Source organism: Myotis nattereri (assembly GCF_964212035.1).
Source record: "Myotis nattereri genome assembly, chromosome: 17".
NCBI lineage: Eukaryota > Metazoa > Chordata > Mammalia > Chiroptera > Vespertilionidae > Myotis > Myotis nattereri.
The window spans coordinates 13,499,068-13,521,609 of NC_138092.1; the positions used below are offsets into that span (position 1 = coordinate 13,499,068).

The window sequence follows — 22,542 nt, forward strand, 5'->3', positions numbered from 1 at the left end:
AGGAAAATAAAAAAGGTCTTTGTCAGGGATCCTGTCTGGGAGGTTTTTTGGAATCAAGATGTGAGATTCAGCCCTGTGAGCAGCTCAAAAACCAACCCACGCTAGTAGAGTTGCATGACTTGTTCTAGCAAAGTTAGTGGCCTTTGGAGTCAAGCACACCTGAGTCTGAATCCTGTCTCTGCCATTCGCCAGCCGTGTGACCTTGAACAACCAAACCTGTCTGAGCCTTAGATTTCTCATCTATAAGTGGGGGTGATATTAGCACTTGCTCATATGGTTGGATGAAGATTAAATGAGATAATATTCCTGAAATATGATAAGCCCTTAATAAGGTATAGTTATTATCAACAATCAGCATCAGCTTCATCTTTTTTCACCTTCATCATCACCACCATGAGCCAATCTATTAAAAAAATCAGGGAGGTACAAATGTAGCTCATTCATGAAACATTCCACAGGCTGGGGAGGCAATGTTTATTTTCACAAATAGATTCATATTGTGATGACACATTCTAGCTTTCTGATTTCAAAAACATTGTGATGCATTGCATTAGTTAATTGATTAATGACTGAATGCTTTATTTAAAAAGGATTCAGGAAAATTTGGGTATTACAATCCTAATTGTTTTCCCATTAAATTTAGCACCAACCACAGCATCACAAAAATGAGTGTCTTTGTGATTGAACTCCTCCATCCTCACTTTAAAAATCTCTGAAATTTGTGATTTTATGAACTGAAATGATTTTTTTTGTCCTCATTCAAAAAGAGAAAGCATCTGCTCTCTAATAATAATGTTGTAGAAAAATTACCATAGAAATCAATCATTTTGCATTTCCTCCTTGGATAGATTTTCACAACTTTCCTCAGGGAAAAGACAAATTTAAATCCATCAAAAATTGTTGGCTTCTAAACTGAATTGCCATCCAACTATTTTACTTGCATAAGGGCCCCAAAGCATAAGAGTGGAGGTACTGGCAATGTGTGTATGCCAAAGAGAAGCCATAAAGTGCTTCCTTTCACTGAAAAGGTATGTATGTATAGGGAAAAACATAGTATACAGCTGACCCTTGAACCTGCTGCTGCTAGGGGCACCAACCTCCTGAGTCGCCAAAAGTCCAGGTATAACTACAGCAGGCCCTCCTGCACAGATTCCCAACCATGAGCTGACCCTTGAACAACATGTGTTTGAACTCATGGGTCAAGTGAAAAAACTCCATGTACGTGGATCCAGGCAGTTCAAACCCATGTGTTCAAGGGTCCACTGCATACAGGGTTTAGTACTGTCTACAGTTTCAGGCATCCACCGGGATCCTTGAAATGGATATGGAGGGGTGGTGGTGTTATACTGGCAGAGGAACCTCTCAACCCAGAATTTTATGCCTAGCAAAACTGTCTTTCAAAAAATAGAAGTAAAATAAAGACTTTTTCAGTTAAAATCTGTCTGAACACTAAAGATTCAAAAATAAATAAGAAACAGCCCAGCCGGTGTGGCTCAGTGGTTGAGCATCAATCTATAAACAAGGAGGTCACAGTTCCATTCCCAATCAGGGCACATGCCCAGGTTGCAGGCTCCATCCCCAGTGGGGGGTGTGCAGGAGGCAGCCGATCAATGATTCTCTCTCATCATTGATGTTTCTCTCTCTCTCTCTCTCCCTCCCACTGCCTTCCTCTCTGAAATCAATAAAAATATATTTTAAAATAATAATAATAAATAAATAAGAAATAGTCTCAGCCCTTGAAAAGATCAGGGAGCCTAATCAGGAAGATATACTGACAAAAAGAACTTTACTATAATGGTGTAAGTGGTGGGAAAGAAATGAGTTTGATTTGAACGACCTCCGGGTCTGCAGGGTATCTTGTGAGCAGATGGAAATGTGGGTCTGGAGTTCAGGCGAGAGGAAGAGGATCCAAAAGTCACCGACATGTGATTAGCAGCTGATGCCATGGAAACACAGGAAATCACTCTGCAAAGGTACGTAGTGATGGAAGAGGAGAATGGTCCAAAGATGAATGGGAGAACACAAATGCTAGGAAAAACAAAACAAAAAAAAAACAAAGAGGAAGAGTTGTGCTGGGCTTTATTTTCATCTGCGTTCGTAACAGGTCCATCAGCCAAGAAACAGGGGGAGGGAAGCAGATGCAGGGGGAGGAAGAGCAAACACTGGCTGCCCTCTCAGTAATGCCAGGCATCGTTCTCAGCACTTCACACACATTCTCTTATTCACACGAAGAAAGGAGGCCCAGGGGTGACATCAGAACCTCAGTCTCGCATAGGAAGTGGTTGATCTGGGATCCCAAGCCATATGGTTAGCTCCCACACCCTCTCCTTCCTGCTGGACCCTACTACTTTCAAAGAAAGTAGGAACGAAACACCACCGTGCCCACAACCACTCAGCCTCCATCACAGAGGAAGTCTAAGACCTAAGGAGCACTAGGTGAGCCCGATTCTCTTGAAAGATGGACAGAGGTTCCTGGTGGAGGGTTTCTGGCATCGCCCCTCCATGAGTTACAGGCACGCATGCACTAAGGGATGTCCCACCCAGACCCAGCTCTACACCTGGTTTCCTGCTCAACGGCCACACGGGCCCTTAGATCAAACGTCCTCACTCAGCAGCATCTGGTACGTGTCTACCGAACAGGACACGGAACCCAGCCCCAGGAGGATGCGGCTGTTCATGGAATTTTAAAAAAGTAATCTACGGCATTTGTTTCATCATAGACATAGTTTCTGTCCGTTACAGAAAGCAGAGTCTGACTCTAAAACACTGGTTCCAACCAGGCAGAGGAGAAAGTTTATAAAGGGAAACAGTAAAATAGAATAAATTAAGGGTCTGTTTGGTGGCAGGAGGAACAGTCTTCTTAACAATGCTCTGTCCCAACGATATTTTTTCCTGCCAAAGGTGATAGGATCAGTGTGCTGGGAGCGTAGAACAAAGCATAAGCAGCGCTTTGTCTTGTGCTTTGGTCTTATTGTCACCACCCTGCAAGAGGAGACAGGCAACTGGCGTTTGACAGGCCAGAAATTCGAAGGTGGTTTTTAGAACGTTGGAACGGGGAACTTAGCTTTTGTCAGGAACAGAATTTAAAACTGGCGAAAGTTTATTTTAAGTTCAGTTATATTTGAATTGACTAATGAATATAGTCTAGGAACCATGATTACTTCTAATCCTGGTCATGTTTTTTGACTCCTCATAATTATCTAAATCCCACTTCATGGTTCTTGAGAGGAACAAACACCTGGCAAGCTTACATATCAGAAGGGGGAAACAGGTTCCTGTAATAAAATAATTTGACATCAAGAGCGTTCTTACTGTGCTCCTTTACACTGAAGGGCAAAGAACTTTACCACCTGGAACAGGCCAAGTTTATTTGAGACCCTTTCTCCATCCCATTAAAGAGTTAATATTTCGCTCCTGAAGGTCAAAAATATATTAAATCCTTTGGTTTTTCTTATCAGCAAATAGAAAAGAAAGCAATTTATAAGTGTTGTTGGAATAAATGGTTCAAGTGGTTTCTTCAGAGATTCCCTATTAAAAGTGATTTTCTTCTTAAAGGAACACATATTTTTGTTTCCTTTTTTTTTTTTTTTTCTCAAAAAGAGAACTTGAGGCTTTTGGTCGGGATAGTGACGTAGGTAAACACTGCTCAGAACCTCCCAAAACCACATTAAAATGACAATTAAATTACAGAACAACTACCATTCAGAACCACCTAAAATCTAGCTGAATATAAGTCCTACAACTAAAGATTTAAAGGAAAAGCCAGTAGAGACTAGTAGGAGGGTTGGAGATGCAGAACGGGATGGTCCCAAACCCACGTGTGGCCCCAGTTGATTGGAGCATCATCCCAGACACTGAAAAGGGGTGGGTTTGATTCCTGGCCAAGGCATATACCCAGGTTGCAGGTTCAATCTCCAGTCAGGACACATATGGGAGGCAGCCCATCAATGTTTCTCTCTCTCTCTCTCTCTCTCTCTCTCTCTCTCTCTCAAAAAAAGCAGTATTTTTAAAATTGGGACAGATATTTTCCCTGCAGAGGTCCCCCCTTAGGAGACAGGGGTCCCAGCCCCACAGCCCAGGGTTCCAACGCCAGGAAGAGAAGTCCCCATGACTTCTGGCTGTAAACACCAGCAGGGATCGAGGCTGCTGGAGTCCCAGGCCACCTTCTTAAAGGGACTGCATACAGACTTCCTCAGACTCACAGCAGCTTGAAAGGTGCCAGGGACATGTGGGGAGCAATGGACTTGTCCAGTGAGGGCTGGAAGAACAGCTTTTCAATAGATGAATGGATAAGGAAGTGGGTATGTACAAGAGAATATGACTCAGCTATAGAAAAGAATGAAATTTGCCATCTGCAACAACATGGATGGACCTAGAGCAGCGGTTCTCAACCTGTGGGTTGCGACCCCTTTGGCGGTCGAACGACCCTTTCACAGGGGTCGCCTAAGACCATCCTGCATATCAGATATTTACATTACGATTCATAACAGTAGCAACATTACAGTGATGAAGTAGCAACGAAAATAATGTTATGTTTGGGTCACAGCATGAGGAACTGTATTAAAGGGCCAGAAGGTTGAGAACCACTGCATCTTTCCACGTTACTGGTCTCTGTGACTCCCAGCCCAGCACTCAGGTTTTCACTGCATTGCACACGGGGAACCGGGTCCGCGCCTGCAACACCTCCACCTGAGCTTCTGCCCCTCCTGCCCCTCTCTGCTCAGCTATCCAGCTCCAAACCAGGAAGGGGCATTCCTGACCTGCCTGCCTTCCCACCCTGGCTGCTCACAGGTTCCCACCATCTCCCACTGAGCTGTTTGTGAAAGGTGTGGGATGCGGGGCGGGAGAGGCCCTGTCATTTACTCCTGTCACAGGGAAGTTGAATGTGAGCTAAATCCCAGCGGGAAGACAGCCATTCGGGAGCAACGCGATCAGACGGTTCCCTGTCCAAACATACCCGCAGAAGGGAGCAGGGTTCGGCTGTCCCTGCATCCGGAGGAACCGCTGGGCTCTTTGTATTCTGGGCGGGAGCACTTCATGTACTAGCTTCCGGACAGAGGTTCTGGTTTTCACATGAAGCACTTCTAACTTGGTCTCCACGAAAAGGCAGCGGCCAAGACCCACCCTCCCTGACCCTCCTCGGGAAGGAAGGTGCTGGGTCAGTCCTGATAGGAGAAGCAGGCAGGGCTGCCTCGCAGCAGGTCAGGCCCTGGCTGCGCTGGGGGACCCGGGGAGCAGCGGGGGAAGCCATGGGGAAGGCAGCTGCCTGCTGGTGGCTACATTGGGTCCTCTGCCCAAGCCTGGAAAAGCCAGGCTGACCCCGGCTGAGTGGGCAGGAATGTTTGTGACGGGTGCCAGAATGGCTGGGAAATGGACACGGTGTCTTACATTTTAACTGGTTTATAAATAATGTAATCAGGGTGGGAGTGTCCAACCCCTCCCCCTCCATGCATAGTTAAGAAATGCAGGATGGGGGCGGGGAATAATCTCATTTGGAATTTTTTTAAAAGGAGAGGCTGTTTCCATTAAGATGCCCTTGTTGTAAGTAACAGAAGCCGTGAATAAGAACGGCTGATCTTGGTACTTATGGTCTCACAGAACAGAAAATGGGGAGTAGGAGGTGCCAAGGCGGGTCCAGCCATGTAACAGGACCCCCCAAACCCGGGCATTTTTCCTTTGAACCCTTTCCTCATCAGTGTCTTGCTCTTTTGTCCTTCCTCGTGCCTGCTGCCTCATGAGCAGGAACTGGCTGCCCCTGTCCCAAGGTTGCATCCGCACGCGGCTGTCTGAAGGCAGGGCACTGAGGGTGCTCCTGGCAGAGAGTTTCTCTTCACAAGCCTCACCCTTAGCAGAGAGGAAAACGTGTTTCTCCGTGAGGCTCCCACAGGCGTTCCTTTATGTCTCATTAGCCAGACCAGGCCACTTAGCCACTTCCAGCTGCGGGGGAGTCTGAGAGAGCAAGGAGGCGGCTTCCCCACCATCTCCCATTGGACGTGGGCAAGGGCTGGCCGTGGCTCTGGAGTAGACAGCCGAGAGTATCTGCCACAGATAAACAGAAGTGCAGCCAAAAATAAAAATGAAAACCAAAAGGCCTCCCCTGGGGCCAAGGGAAAGGTTTTAGAATGTACCTACAGTTTTAGTACAACAAAAGTTTTGTATATAAACCTCTCTTATATAAAATAAAAAACAAAAAAAAGCAGGCCTGGCTATAAATGCATTTTTTTTCCATATAGAGTTAAAAAAAAATAGTGGGACAACATCAGAGTTCTGCTGCTTCTGACCCCATGTGTCTCAGGGAAAAACCACAGATGTGTGTAAAGCTGAATATGCATGCGTGTACAGGTGTATGCACGGATGTGCGGCACCGGTGTTGATAATGGCACGAGTTGGAACAATCAAGCACGCCCACTTCATGCTGCTCGGTCAGGCTCCACGTCGGCCTGAAGAGAAGGGCGGGCACCTTCCCTTTGTGCTGCCTTCGGTGTGGTCTGGCTCCCAGCAAGGGCTAAGTTCTGTACCCTACTCCCACAGCCTTGTTCCACCTGGGAGGGTTTGTGTAATGGCCTCCCTGCCACATTCAGAATCTCTGCCCCATCCCATCATGTGAGACAAACCCATCGGACCTGTCTTCTTGCCTCAGGTCGATTCTTTGCCAGGAGACCCCCATGCAAAGCAACTTCACGTGAGGTACACACAGGTTTTCCCACTATACCCAGCCATGCCTGAATCCAGTGGCTGACGCTCCAACCAAGATCCCCGCTGTGAAGGATAACACGTCTGCATCCCACCTGGTGCGAGGAGGGGCCTCAGAGGCAGAGGAGCCGCAAGTCTGACCCTGCAAGCTCTCCATCCAGGCGAGGGCACAGCAGATGAGATCTCGGGGGGCTGGGGTTCTCCTTCAAGCAGGGATTTGCGGTAGCATTAAAGCTATTTGTCCCTGCTAATTGTAGAACAAAATGGCAATTTTTCAGTATTAGGACTTGTGATTTGTTCATTAGCCCTAAAAGGGAATGCTCATGATTACAGCAACAGAGGATGTTACACCGGCACAGATATTAAGGTGAACTGAATTTCACCTGCTCCTAAAGCTGTAGGCAGAGTAAAGCTATCTTATTAAGGAAACACAAGGGTATATTCCCCAGCCTACTAAAATGCTGGGAAATGTATGCCAAAAAAATTTGAAGGACTGGCCATAAGATGGAAATGAAACCCATGCAAGGAAATGGTCTTCGGGAACACAGCGAGAACCCCACAGTTCAACCTCAAAGGAGCTGTTGACAGCCATGTCTCTCCAAGCTAATGTGCATGTTCCAGGCATAGAGTTGGGGTTTTAGTGCTAGATAGAAGCTTTGAGATAAGAGCTTCAATTATTGAGTGCTTACTGTATGCTGGTGCTATTTTAAGCACTCTCCATAGGACAACACTGGAAATCCATACTGTTGCTCTTCCCAAAGTCACCCAGCCAGTAAGTTTAGAACCAAGATTTGAAGCCAAGTAGTTTGACTCTAAAACCTGTCTCCCCCCCCCCCCCCCGCCCCCAGCACACAATACCCTGTTCCCACATTCTGAGGGAGTTTCTATGGGTTGCAAGTGAGGCACCTGGGTCAAGATAGAGTCACAGGATGGAGCATCGTTACATGACCCCCTAGCTCCTAGATCTGAATTGTGAAAACACACCCACGCAGCCCCTAGTACAGCCATCACCTTCCGAGACTGAGGTGGGCGGGAACTCAGATATCCAGGGCCCAGGGAACTGCTGTGACCCCTCCTGGAACAACAGACAAGAGCTAGTATGTTCCCCTCCATCCTCAGATCCTCTCAGAATGGGCCAGAGGGTAAGTGCCATCTTTCTGCCATCGGACCCTGCCCTCTGTACCACCCCCTCCCCCTAGGCAAAGTCCAATCACTGTGCCTCTGCGACTAGCCCAGGCCTCCGGAACCTTCCAGGGATGTGGTGTTGTTAATTGTTTCATAACTGCTCAGCCTTCATTTATGGGAAGAGGCTTCTCTTTCAGTTGGGACCAAAATGCAGGGCTTCCCTGTGGCACTGTCTCCTGGATTTTCATCTCTACCCAGCCAGCCTGGGCTGCGACTCCCCACGGCCCCTGCCGGGCGCTTGCCCTTTCTAAAGGGCCGGTGCTTTGCATGAATTTCTTCTATGTGTCCGGAGGCCCCGCTCCTGCCAGGCCGCTCAAGCTCACCTAGAAACACAATCTTCCTTCTTTTACAATCTACCTCCTCCGTTCCCGAAGGAAGGAGCAGCCTGAGCTGAGACCAGCAGCTCAATGGCGCCACCATGTGGAAGTCAGGGATTGAGCTCCAGCAGAACACTTCCACCACCATCGCCCAGCAGGTACCACCCACAAGAAGCCAGAGGCTGGCGGTGGGGAACAGGGACCCACATGGTGCAGCTAGAGACCATGCTTCTGGCCTGCAGAGCACTTAAGGGTACTTGGCACAGTGTCCCCCCGCCCCCACCCCAGCCCCAGCCCCAGGGAAGGCAGTGGCCACAATGGCCTCCCTGGGCTTCCCTAGCTCCAGAAGGGACCCATGGGGGCGGCCAACTCAGGGCTCTCCATTGGTGGCAGCTGGCAAGATGCTGACGCTGTTTCCCCTTTTGGAAAATTAGATGGAATTAGCTTTGCTAAATTCTCTTGTCAGCCTGCCCACCAAATCCCCCAGTGATCTCAACAGGGCCCCCTGCAACTGCTAGCAGGATGGGGCCGAGTCTAACCTTCACCCCCACTGGCCTTCTCCCCTGGAGCCTGAGCCCACCTGCAGCTGCCGGCTCTCTGGCCCTGTCTCACTGCTGCCATCCCAGGCCATGCAGCTCTTTGAAGGGGTGGGGCCCGGGACCCGTGCCCATCAGAGACACAGCAATGTCTTTACCGGGGGCTCTGGTGAGAGCAGGAGCTTTGCTATCAAAAAGAACTGGGTCACAATTCGGGCTCTATCTGAACAGCTTGAAGCAAGGAGACTAGTAGAGTTGTCCGAAGTCGTCTCCCAAATGGAGGAAATAACCTTTTCTTTACTTCGCTTGTTTGGTGTGTGTCTACCCCACTATGCTCCATGAAGCAGACAGGATATCTTCTCATGCTTTGATCTCCAGCACCCAGCACGGCGCCTGGCACTGAGGATACACTCAACAAATAACTGTGAAAGGAAGGGGAAAATACCTTCCCGACCGGATCTTTAAGAGCATGAAACGGGATGACATATATAAAGCAAGTGGGTCCCATGTGCTCTGTAAATGACAGTTTCTGGAGTGAGGGTAGCAGCCGAGTGGAGATAGGGTGAAAAGGCAACTGTGGAGAATGGAGATGGAGTTTACCAGGAAATGGTAGTAGGTCTGCAAGAAGGGGCTCAGGTAGGCGCTATGAACCGAATGTTTGTGTCCCACCCAACTTCATGTTTGAACCAAATTCCCGATGTGGTGGGTTTAGAGGTGGGGCCTTTGAGGGAGGAATGGAGCTAGGGCCTCTCTAACAGAAGACCTCAGGGAGCCCTCTTGCCTCTGCTTCCACGGAGGACACAGCGAGGAGACAGCTGCCTGTGAACCAGGAAGTGAGGCTCACCAGACAGTGAATCTGTCAGCACCTTGACCTTGGACTTCCAGCCTATGGAACTGAGAGAAATAAGTGTCTTGTTTAAGCCACCTATTATTTTTTTATAGCAGCCTGACTGGACTAAAACAGTGGGTAATCATGAATTTATAGTAGATCCAAGTTATCGTGTATGACCTTTTCTCTAGAAGTATTTGGCTGCTGGGATGCAAATATGGAAAAACTGGATTACTGGGTTCATAATGGGTTGGGGAAATATATACATTTCTTGATTAGGGTAGCCCCTGCACTTATAAAGAAACACTTTCACTCAAAGAGTACATACACAAGTAATGTAGCTATGATACAGTTTATTTCAACTAAACTAAAACAAAATACAATAACTCATTTCTTTGGGGGGGAAAAATTCTATGTATGCAGGGTTGTCCTAATTGACCATAATGTATTTGAGCAAAAAATATTAGGTACACCACACCTGAAAAAGCTCTCCGTACACAGTAGATACCAAATAACTTTGTTAAATGACCAGACATTTGGAAAAATCAAAACATGGTCATAAAACAAAGACAAATGCATGAGTTAAGAATCTTGTGAATTTAGAAAAAGACTGAGTTGTTATGTTTTTATCTGTATAAAAAATCGTTTTCCAGCCTTTCATTTTTACCTATATTTTCTTTAATAGAAATAACCTAAAATTTGAAGGCCTAAATTCTTTCTTCGTGCAGCCTCAGGAATGTCAGATTCCCCTTCACACCTGCAGCTGTCTAAAGAGGAGCAGACCACTTCAAACAAAGACATGCAGATCTCACTTCTGTACCACATATGCAGATTCTACGTGGGAAGAGTTCCTGATTCGGCTACCAATTCCCTCAACTTAGTTCAAGACACAAGAACTGATTAGAGGACTCCGCTGGCTCTCATGTAGCCCATCAGCCTTTCTTTATCACTGAAAACCAGTTAGTGACACTTGGCCCTCAGCTTAATCTGCACAAATGCAATTTGGGAATTCTAAGACAGTGATGTTAGCATATTTAAATGTGAAATGCAAGATCCTGATGATTAAATAATTTATTTTTTAAATATGCAAGCTGCTGTCTTTTTCAATAATCACTTTTTAAATGAACAAATGAAAAACAAAATGGCAAAAGAAGCAAAAAACTTGAGTTTCCAAAATGAGACAACTGTAAAAATTTCATATATAAAGACATGACTGGGGTAAGCTTGTATTGTAATAATAATGGTTCATTATTGTATATAATTGGACAGTAAAACAGCCCTGTCTGAAAGCACTGGATCAACTGTCTCTCCAAATCCTTCTAAGACGTGATTCTACATACTAAAATGAAACATTTTAAATAAATGCAATGTATCATAGGACTACCAGTTTTTATATTCCTAAAAAAAATTAACTTTAATTACTATAGCAATGATTTAAATACATGTGCTGTTAAAAAATTGTAAACATACTCTGACTTTCTTTCTTTACCTGCGAGATAATACTAAAAAGAAATTCCACAATTTCTTGATTCCTTCAAAACTAAGAACCAAAATATTAAACACAATAAATAAATATGCAACCTGGAGGCCTGGGAAAGGATATAGAATACCAAATGTAATACAGCAGTGTATTAAAAATCCAGTATTTCAGTATTAAAATTTCTTCATCTTAATACAGTTAGGTTTATTGCTAATATAAATAAGCTTCATATTAAGGCACCTGTCATTACCTCTGAGAAAAATTTGGGTTCAAAACACAGGATATATGGACTGTAAATATGGACTATTTTTCTTTCATTCCATCCATTACAGATATTATCAATTTTAAATGTTAAGCTTTTGTACAGCAGTAAATATATTTGAACATATTACCTGAATATAGTTAAGATGTTTATGATACTTTGATACTTTAATTAATGTATATGATACCTTAATTAAAGTATGTAATACTTTAATGGGGAAATAGGCAAAATCAAATCAAGAAGGTTGACAAATGACTAAATACAAGAAACATAATGACCTTTAAAAATTACATTGCAGGGACAGTGACTATAAACAGACCTTGACCAAGTCATTTAACTTCTCGGAGCCTCACTCTTTCCATTGGTAAAATTTCTACACTAGCTGCTCTGTCAAGCTCAGAACACTGTTGCGAGACCAAATGATGTGATGTAAAAACACCTGGCAAACTATGAGGCACTGAACAAACAAAGGGTATTATCATAGGCCAGATATCTCAAGCTTCTGATATTATGCTAACAAATAAGGTTATAGTCATTTCCTTTTGCATCCACTTGAGAACATCCTGTTTTAATCAATTAGGTAGCTGTGGCATGCATGGGGCAAAAATTTATACAAAGAGGAAATCTCTAAATCTGAGCGTCCAGAATTTTATGACATGATATTATGCTGTGAGTGGGGCACCCCACTGCCTGCTGGGGCTCAGGCGACCTCTGACACTTCCTTCCTGTAAAGAAGGGCAGACTGCTCAGAGAGCTTGGCTTCTGGCCTTTCCTCCAACTCCTGCACCATCTGCTATCCTGCAGCATGCACAGTTCCCTGAAAAGAACTACATCTCACAGCAGCAAAAAAAGGGTTTTAAGAGTATTAAACACAGATGAGCCCAATCACAGTACATGACTCAGCTTGGCATAAATCTGAAATGGTTCATAACCCCACCAGGTTCTCCCTGGCTTAGCCACAAGCCCGTCTTCTACATATAAAATGATTCCAGGCCAGCTTTTTCCAAAGTATGTTCTGAGGAATGCCAGTCAGGTTAGATGTTAACGAATGAGAAACATATCTGTGTTAAGTAAGTTTGGAATATGCAGAGGGAAATAAGTTTACTTACTACAGAATTTCTCAGTCTTTAATGTACTGAGTGTACACTGTAAAGAACAATAGATTGTACAGCATTTCCCAAACTCATCTGACCACAGAACCCCACAAGAGTTATTAGAGAGCTAATAACTCTTCAAACACTCTTTGGGAAATGCTCGTCTAGCTAATTTGCCTGGTTTTAAACATTCCAGGGTTACATCTGGCAATAGTTACCCTTTTTAATTCCTAAAGGAGCAGAATCATTTTGCTCATAAGGCCAACTATTAAGATAACCTCCTGAATTCCACTCCATAAGTATCCTTCCCAAAGCAACTAAGAACCAAATTTCCTTTACTACATACCGAGGAATTCAAAGAAGTTACTCTCAAATTAATGAGAATTATGATTTTTAGGAAATCTTTATATCCTTCCTCAAACATTAAATATACTAAGATCTAACACTAGATCTTAGGATCTAGAATTACAATTACTTTGATATGGGAGCATTTTACCACAATATCACTGCAATTAACACTATTAATAATAATACGTACTAGTAGTAATAGCAGTAGTGGTGGTGGTGGTGGTGGTAGCACTAAGCACCCATTTTGTGCCTGAATCCTCACATGCCCTCTCTGAATTTAAGACCTACTATTACACTCATTTTATTTATTTTTATTTTTAATTTATTTTAGAGAGAGGAAGGGAGAGAGAAACATCCATCAATTGCTTCCTGCATATGCCCTGACCAGGAATCAAACCCACCAACTTTTGATTCATGAGATGATGCTCCAACCAACTGAGACACACTGGCCAGGGCTGTTACACTCATTTTAAAGGTAAGTACACTGAGGTTGAGAGTAATTAACTGACTTGCCAAGTGTCACACAAAGTAGTAAGGACAGAATCTCAAATTCAAATCTGAGACCTCACCTCAAGCTATTAATCACTACATAATGCCATCTTACATTTTGGTAACAAAACAAAAGCATGTAGGTCACATTCTGGTTGTTAAACTCGAAAGTTGGAGTGTATTCATACAGATCCAAATGGATTGATATTTGGTTTTGGATTTCCTTTTGAGCAAACTCCTAGGAATTCCTTAAAGAAGATACTTAAAAAAAAATTTTTTTGTTTTTATATTTTTTAAAGCAGAGAAAAATAGACTGCTATTTACCAATAAGTTTAGATAAGGGAAGGATTTCAGAAATCTGCATCCAAGGTGAAGACATTATCTCTGTTTTCCGCCATCACTGCAAAACGCTGATACTCTGAAACTCGTTTCTCAAAGAAATTTGTTTTCCCTTCTAAAGAAATGTTTTCCATAAAATCAAAGGGATTTTCTGCCTGAAAAATCTGAAAAAAAGAAGAAAAAGAAATGTTATTAGATATTCTGAAGAAGCCAAATTATATCCCACAAGAAGAGCAACAGATAACAGAGCTCAGGTCTCCAACACCTATCTAGTCACCCACAGGACCACCTATTCCCTAAGGATCTGGAGAGGCTCAAGGCTGATAAATGTTCAGATGACAAAAATCACCTACTAACCTCTTCAAGATACTATGCTAGCATCTCTGGTATTCTAAGAAGTAGAAAGGGAAAAGGAGGTTATCTCAGGAAATGAAAGATTTAACACCAACCAACTAAAATGTTTTCAGCTTGCGAAATTTAAGGGACCATAGATATTATAGACATTTTTCACAGGTATTACCATTAGGTAGTCACCTAAACATGAAAGCAGAAAAGATTAAATTCCCAACAGTGTAGTGTAGACCTAAATATTTCTTAGTTCCATAAGAGAATAATCACATCAGGTAAGGAACCATGATGAGGTAAGACAGAATAAATCCTACCCACAGTGACCTTTCCAAAAAAGTGGGACATATGTTGACAAGAAGCTCTTTTATTGCTTCTCAATTCAAGAAGAAGACGTGAAGATACAGCTGGCGGAAACTGTGAAACATTTTAATGAGTCATGAGGCGCAATAAAAGAGGACTTTTTAATTTAGGAGTATTCCAGCAGAAATTATGAACACCACAGAAAGAATACATTCAAATAACCCAATTAAAAATGGGCAAAGAATCTTAGTAGACAAGAAAACATTTCTCTAAAGAAAATTTACAAAAGGCCAATTAGCACATGAAAAGATGCTCAAAATCATTATCCATTAGGTAAATGCAAATCAAGACTACATTAAGATACCATTTCACACACATTAGGGCAGACAACAAGCATTGGTGAGGATGTGGAGAAATTAGAACTCTCATATACTGCTGGTGTTAATGTAAAATGGTACAGGACTGTAGAAAACGGTCTGGAAGTTCCCCTAAAGATTAAAACTAGAGTTAGCATATGACCCAGCAATTTCACTTCTAGTTAGATATCCAAGAGAAATGAAAATATATGTCCACACGAAAATTTATACATCAGTGTTCATAGCAGCATCATTCATAATAGCCAAAATGTAGAAATCACTCAAATGTTTATCACCTGTTAAATGGATAAAATTTAGTATAGCTAAACAAAAGAATATTACTGGGCCATAAAAAGGAATAAAGTACTGATAATACTTTCATTATACTAAGTAAGGAAGCTAAACACAAAAGACCATATGCTGTGTGATTCCACTTATATGAGAAATGGGATATACAGAAGAGGCAAATTTAAAGAGACAGAAATTAGATTATGGTGCCTAGGTCTGAGGTGGAGGTGGGGGAAAGAGAGATGTGACTGAATGCTAATCGGTACAGAGTTTCTTTGTGGGGTAATAAGAATAATGTTCTAAAACAGATTGTTGTGATAACTGCATAAATGTGAATATATTAAAAACACTGTATTCTTCATTTATTAATAGATGAATTGTATACTCTGTGATTTATATCTTTACACACACACACACACACACACACACACACACAGGTGTGTGTGTATTGTCCTAAAAAATGTATACATACTTCAGCAGCTGAAAGCTTAATTTTGAAAATGAAATGTATTTTAATGAACACTGCCTTTATAATTATTCAAACTGTGTGTATATATTTTGGAAATACATATATATTTTCTTAATTAAAAAACAACACACTTCTATGCTAGTATGGTTGAGTGGTAGAATTCTGTGAAATTTTTCCTGTCAGAAAGTGTTTTAGGAGGGAGTGAAAATTTGTGCTACCACATACAGCCAGATAAGTGGAAAAAGTACTGGACCAATAGTTATAGATTCACTGGATTTAAAACTGGCAACCTTCCAAAAATCTGATCCCAATCATTCATGGCATAGACAAAGTAACTAAGACCAAGTGAAATTAAGTGACTTGTTTTTGACACACTGAAGTACTCAAATATTTACCAACTAATACTAAACTAAAAGAGAAGTTGAAAACATCATAAACATGGCTCCTAATTGGAATTCTGTATAAATGACAACCATTTGCTAATTTAAGTAATCTCTTATTTTACCAAAAATTGTCATCATTAAGAATAGTTCTTCTTACAGCTCCTTGAGTTCAAAGTTTAGTTTATGTATTTTAATTGCTGTTTTCTTAATATATACATTCAAGGCTATAAATTTTCCTGAGGATTCTATAAATTCTGATATACAGTAATCTTATTGTCATTTAGTTTACATTTTCCATTAGTTTATATTTTCACTTTTAATCTCATTTTAAAGGATATCTTTTCAATTTCTAAGTAGATGGAACTTTTTGGCAATCTTTTATTATGACTTTCTCATTTAAATGCATTAAAATCTAAGAGGTCTGTATAATTTCTGCTTTGGGGAGTTTATTGAGATATGTTGAAAGCCTGTGAAAAATGATGTTTTACACTATGTTTAGATTTTCTTTTGTAGGAGGCATGTTTTATATACCTATATTTAGCAAGTTCCCAAAGGGAAAGCTAGACCCAGGGGTCCAAGGTTTTCCAATAAGCAGGAAAGCATGGATGTGTGGGTGTGAGGATATGGTGGTGGGATAAAGGATAGCGAGTTCACATTAAGATTTAAGTAAGCAAATTAATTTTCTTATAACAAACATATTGGTATAACTTAGGAACAAATATAAATTTTTAATACACAGTTTATAAATTTAAGAGATCATATTAATATAATTGTAATCTTGATTTCTCTCATTACTTATTGATAAACAGAGAGAATGTTGCAACTAAATTTATAAAATACTAGAGGCTCGGAGCATGAACTTTGTACACTCAGGGGGTACCTCAGCCTGGCCTATGCCCTCTCACAGTCTGGGAGCCCTCAGGGGATGTCTGACTGCCGGGGAGTGGGCCTAAGCCAGCAGTTGGACATCCTTAGCACTGCCACACGGAGGCAGCGCACTGACCTGCAGTGAGCATCTGCCCCCTGGTGGTCTGTGTGCATCATAGCAACCGGTTGTTCTGCCGTTCAGTCAATTTGCATATTAGCCTTTTATTATATAGGATAGTTTATCTTACAAAAACCTTTCCCTCACCTGACTCTTTACAGTATTTCTGTAGTTACCAGAATATAAATGCATAACCAAAAAAGGTAATAATTACCCAGAATCATGAATTTCATAAGGCTTCTCATTAAATGCAATTTAAACTTACATTTCCATGCTAAGAAATCAAACTTGTACTAGTAATTTTTAATTACCATGGTGTGGAACACAGTAAAGTTCTGTGAATGTTCCACTTACGTTGAATACAACATAACCACTTATTGTGCCTTTACTGTAAGTATGACACTATTTTAAATGCTTTAAACAACCCTTTGTGGTATTATTATTATCATCTCCATTTTATGGATAGGAAACTGAGATAAAGCTTAAGCAACTTGCCTAAGTCACATAGCTAGAAAGCAGTGGAACCAGGATTCAAACCCAGGTAGTCTGGCTGCAGCTTCCATCTGCTAAGTCATGTGAAAATCACACCTCTTTATACATTATATCTGATAAACAAAGTGACAGAAATAACTTCAAGACAACTGAGTTCAAAGAGTAAGTTATGATAGTTAATGTTGTCATAATAACTATTTCCTATTTCAAAGTATTTACCCAGCCCAGTTGGCATGGCTCAGTGGTTGAGCACCAACCTATGAACCACGTGCCCAGGTTGTGAGCTCAGTCCCAGTGGAGGGTGTGCAGGAGGCAGCCGATCAATGATTCTCTCTCATCAGTGATGTTTCTATCTCTTGCTCTCTAACCCTTACTCTCTGAAATCAATAAAAATATATTAAAAAAAAAGTATTAACCCCAAAATTACATCAAAGATACATGGAGATTTATATGAGGGTAAAACACATATATGCATATGAAATGTAATTATTTAAAAATAATCCGATTTTAAATAATAAATGCAGTTATTATAAAATAATTTATTGAGCTTATTAGTTCTAAGATTTATCAGCCTCCTACTTCTGTTATGAATTTCATTTTACGTTTCAAAGGATTTTGCAAAGCCAATTTGTTCATGCAAAACAATGGAATGGACATTTTAAAAGTAAACTAGTATATTACAAATGATTTCAGTTGAAATACAATATTTTAATCACCTCATTTGACAATAACATTTTAGCTTAGTAGTAATACATTTTAAAACATCTTACTTTTGAGAATCCAAGTTCCACAAGTAATCTGTCAGCTACAAACTCAATATACTGTTTCATCAAAACACAATTCATTCCAATGAGGCCAACTGGCAAGGCTTCTGTTAAGAACTCCTGAGAGAAAAAGAAAAATAGAATATAGTACAAAGACAGAACAATAAGTATGTATCTTCCAAATAAAAGGATAGTTTTAGTCTTATTAATCTTCTAAGTTACTAATCTTGTCCAAGAAAAGTAAACTAGGTTAAATTCTTTCAACATGGCAAACAATGTCCATTTTTTTTAAGTTGATTTCTTTTTTAAAAAAATATATTTTATTGATTTTTTACAGAAAGGAAGGGAGAAGGATAGAGAGTTAGAAACATCGATGAGAGAGAAATATCGATCAGCTGACTCCTGCACACCTCCCACTAGGTATGTGCCCGCAACCAAGGTACATGCCCTTGACCGGAATCGAACCTGGGACCTTTCAGTCTGTAGGCCGACGCTCTATCCACTGAGCCAAACCAGTCAGGGCCAATGTCCATTTTTTAAAAAAATGTTTGGGATATTTACTGTTCACATTATTTCACATTCTCAAATAGCCAAAATAAATGGAAGCTAATTATCAAATTACTGGCACTTTTAATTTTTATATTGATTGATTTCAGAGAGAGAGGAAGGGAGAGAGGGAGGGAAGGAGGGAGAGAAAGAGAGAGAAATATCGATTTGTTGTTCCACTTATTTATGCATTCATTGGTTGATTCTTGTATGTGCCCTGACTGGGGATTGAACCCGAAACGTTGGCGTACTGAGAGGATGCTCAAACCAACTGAGCTACCCAGTGCCAGGGTAAATTATGGTACTTGGAGATACTTTGTTCTGAAATATCTAGAAAAAGATTCACCAAAGATAATCATTGTGGAGAACATAATTATGGAAGGATATTACAAAAGAGAGAAAACACAATTAACAAAGAAAATGAGACTGGAAGAGGGTTGGGCGATAAACTGTACTCCAAGTATATTAAAAGACAATGGTAAAGTGTTAATAGAGGAAAAATAAAAACATTAACCATCTGGACTTAGTTCTCAAAATGATTACAGATACCAAAATGTATTTTATGCCTTTTCCCCTCTCCCAATATAAAAAGTTTGGCCGTTTAACTATGCAGTATTTAAGAACATTCTTTAAAATTTGTTTTACTTTTAAACTAGTTCTTTCAAATAATAAAAACACATCCTAAGTGGAGCATCCAGATCTTTCTAGTCATAGATCGTTACATGCTATAAATTGAGTTTTACTATTCATTAATTAATTTATTTATTCTATAAGCATCTGGTGCATGCTTCTAGCTAGATACCCTGCTAGATTTTTGAGAATACAAAACAAACAAGTAACTGTCACTTCCCTCTAGTAGCTAACAGTCTAAAAACATAAAGCTAAAATAATTAAAATAGTTTGTTATGGCACAAAATTTGACAGGTCAATGAGACAGAAAAAAAACAGTCCTTAAACAGACTTTATATATGTAAAGTAATGTATAATACTTACATATAGAGCAAATTATAAACTGACATAATAATTGTAATACATTATCTACTGGTCCTGTCAGATTGACCATATGAAATTGCTGATTTTTATTTTTACCTGCAAAATGGCAGTTTCATATGAGTCAACCTAATAATAGAACGATACACACTTCAGAAAGTGATGTGCTAATCATATATAAGCTTCCCTGCTTACCTGCTCAATTTCAACCGCATTAACGATGATCTCCCTGACCCTTTTTTCTGAAGGCTTATTTACTAAGTATCGAAACATCAGGCAAGCAAAGTCACAGTGAAGCCCCTAAAATAGAAGAAAAAATGTCAAAAAAAACCCCAACAAGTTTAATCAGCTATTTTCACACAGGGATGTGTCAAGCATCAGATAGAATAGGGTCTCAGAATGCAAGAATGTAGAAGGATTAAGAGGGCCAGGAGGTTCTTTTCTTCAGATCTCATTAAAATGCAAATTACAATAACCCGTAATAAAAAATTTCAGTGCCAGCAAATCTTAGCTTATCAACATGAAAAAAGGATAATTAACAACAACAAAAACTATGACCAAAAGCATTTTGGAAAGGAAAACAAAGCAAGAAGAGCTATATAAAAGTTCATTCATTTTTAATGTCTAAAAAAATTAAGAAATGATTTTAAAAAGTAAGTATTTAAAGAACAGATGAAACACTCAGATTTTGAAAAGACATTTATATTAAACTAGAGGCCCGGTGCACGAAATTCGTGCACGGGGGGGTGGGGTGGGGGGGTGTCCCTCAGCCCGCCTGCACCCTCTTCAATCTGGGACCCTTCAGGGGATGTCCGACTGCTGGTTTAGGCCCGATCCCTGTGAAGACATCCCTCTCGCAATCCAGGACCACTGGCTCCTAACCACGCACCTGCCTACCTGCCTCGCCCCCCCAACTGCCCTCCCCTGCCACCCTGACTTCACCCCCAACTGCCCTCCTCTGCCACCCTGACCTCACCCCCAACTGCCCTCCCCTGCCACCCTGACCTCACCCCCAACTGCCCTCCCCTGCCACCCTGATCTTGCCCCCAACTGTCCCCCCCTGCCACCCTGATCTCACCCCCAACTGCCCTCCCCTGTCGACCTGATTGCCCTTAACCCCCTGCCAGCCTGATCTCGCTCCTAACTGCCTCTGCCTTGGCCCCCACAACCATGGCTTTGTCCGGAAGGAAGTTGGACATCCAAAAGATGGCCAGTTGACCTGGTCTAATTAGCATATTACCCTTTTATAAGTATAGATAAGAATGGCTCAAGATAAAAATGAGTTTAGTGCAATGAAAATGGAAAGTGAAGAATTAAGCATACCATTTGAAGCTGAAAAAGCAGAAATGACATTGCAAATAACTCAACCAAAGAAAAAGTTGTGAAATACCTTGACAACAGAATGGTTATGCAAATACAAGAAATAGTATAGAATGTTAAATAGTTGAAGAACAGAGCAAGGAGATTCAACCTACAATAATTTAACCCATAATAAACACAGATGTTCTAAAGCTAAAGACAACAAAGAAAATTTCAAAAAGTCAGAAAAAAAAAAAAAAGAGAAGCCAGAGATACAGAAAGATGATGGCATTCCAAACAAAATTAACAGAGAAGGACACTAAGGCAGAGTCGATTAACATTTCTAAACCACAAGAAAAATGAAACAATTTTGTAAGTCACCAAAGGGTGAAGAGGAAGACACAGCCACTTTAAAGGATTACAAATGAGAGTTTTCTTAGGTTTTTCTAAATAAATCAACAAGTAACTGAAAACTATGTACAATAATAAAAGTGTAATATGCTAATTAGACCAGCCATCCTTCCAGACGAAGCTAGGGCTGTGCACTGACCACTAGGGGGCAGCTCCTGAGTTGAGCACCTGCCCCCTGGTGGTCTGTGCATGTCATAGTAATCGGTTGTTCTGCTGTTTGGTCAATTTGCATATTGGCCTTATATTATCATATAGGACTGAAGGCATGATGCACAAAATTTGTGCAAGAGTAGGGTAGTGGTATCTCGCAGCCCTTTTCCAATTGCATTAGAAAGTTAAATGTTAAAAAGCCAAAAAGAAAATGTGTGTGATTACTTAACTCATCACACAAAGCTCATCAATAAATTTCAAGGTTTTGTATGTTAAAAAAACAAACAAAATAAAAAAGCAAGACAAACTGGGAAAATATTTGCAATAGATATAACAAAATTCATATTTTATATTATAATCATGATAAATATTTTTAAAAATCATTTAAAAATACTTAGTGAAAGAGCTCAATCACTATGCATTAGGAATATATACCAACGAAAGTAAAGACAAGAATAAGCAAATACAGAGAAACAATATAAATGACTAATATTATTTTTAAATGTTCAATCTAAGTAGTAATCAAACAAATGCAAATAAGACCAATAATGAGATCTCATTACCCTATCAAATTTGTCAAATAGCCTGGTCAGTGGTTGAGCATCCACCCATGAACCAAGAGGTTACTGGTTCAGTTTCCAGTCAGGGCGCATGCCCAGGTTGCAGGCTCAATCCCCAGTAAGAAGCATGCAGGAGGCAGCTGATCAATGTTTCTATATCTCTATCTCTCTCCTTTTCTCTCTCTATTAACAAAACAAAACAAAACAAAACCAATAAAAATATATTTTAAAAAAATTTGTCAAATATTTATCACATAAATCCAAATTCTAGTAAGAGAATATTAAGAAAAGACACATTCATAGGTTGCTAGGTAGGGCTGAATATTGCTATAAAATTTCTGGGAAGAAATCTGCAAGCAAGTATGAATGACCTTTAAAAGTTTTATACCTTAAAATCTAGTAATTCTACCTCTAGTAAATCTAGCTTAGAAAAATATTATGAATTTGGGACAAAGTTTACATACAAAGATATGCATTTTGCATTATAGCAAAGCAAATAAACAAAATATCTGGAAACAACCTAAATTTCTAACTATAGAATAGTCAAACAGTAATATTCATTAGAATATTATATATCTAACAAAATTACTGTTTACAAAAAATGCTTACTGTCATAGAAAAATTCTCAC

At 40.6% G+C, this 22,542-nt stretch overlaps 1 protein-coding gene across 5 annotated transcripts in view; it reads right to left on the reverse strand.

Annotated features, from left to right (window-relative positions):
* Positions 1-13,073: 13,073 nt before the first annotated feature.
* RRM2B (ribonucleotide reductase regulatory TP53 inducible subunit M2B) overlaps positions 13,074-22,542 on the reverse strand; it is a 28,255-nt gene continuing 18,786 nt past the window's right edge. For all 5 annotated transcript variants that reach the window (XM_081111146.1, XM_081111145.1, XM_081111147.1 and 2 more), the window contains 3 exons: positions 19,689-19,793; positions 17,964-18,077; positions 13,074-13,736 (listed from right to left, as the gene is read on the reverse strand). In XM_081111146.1, the coding sequence (XP_080967272.1) occupies positions 13,584-13,736; positions 17,964-18,077; positions 19,689-19,793 (372 nt within the window). In that variant the 3' untranslated portion in view covers positions 13,074-13,583. The remainder of the gene's footprint in view (positions 13,737-17,963; positions 18,078-19,688; positions 19,794-22,542) is intronic.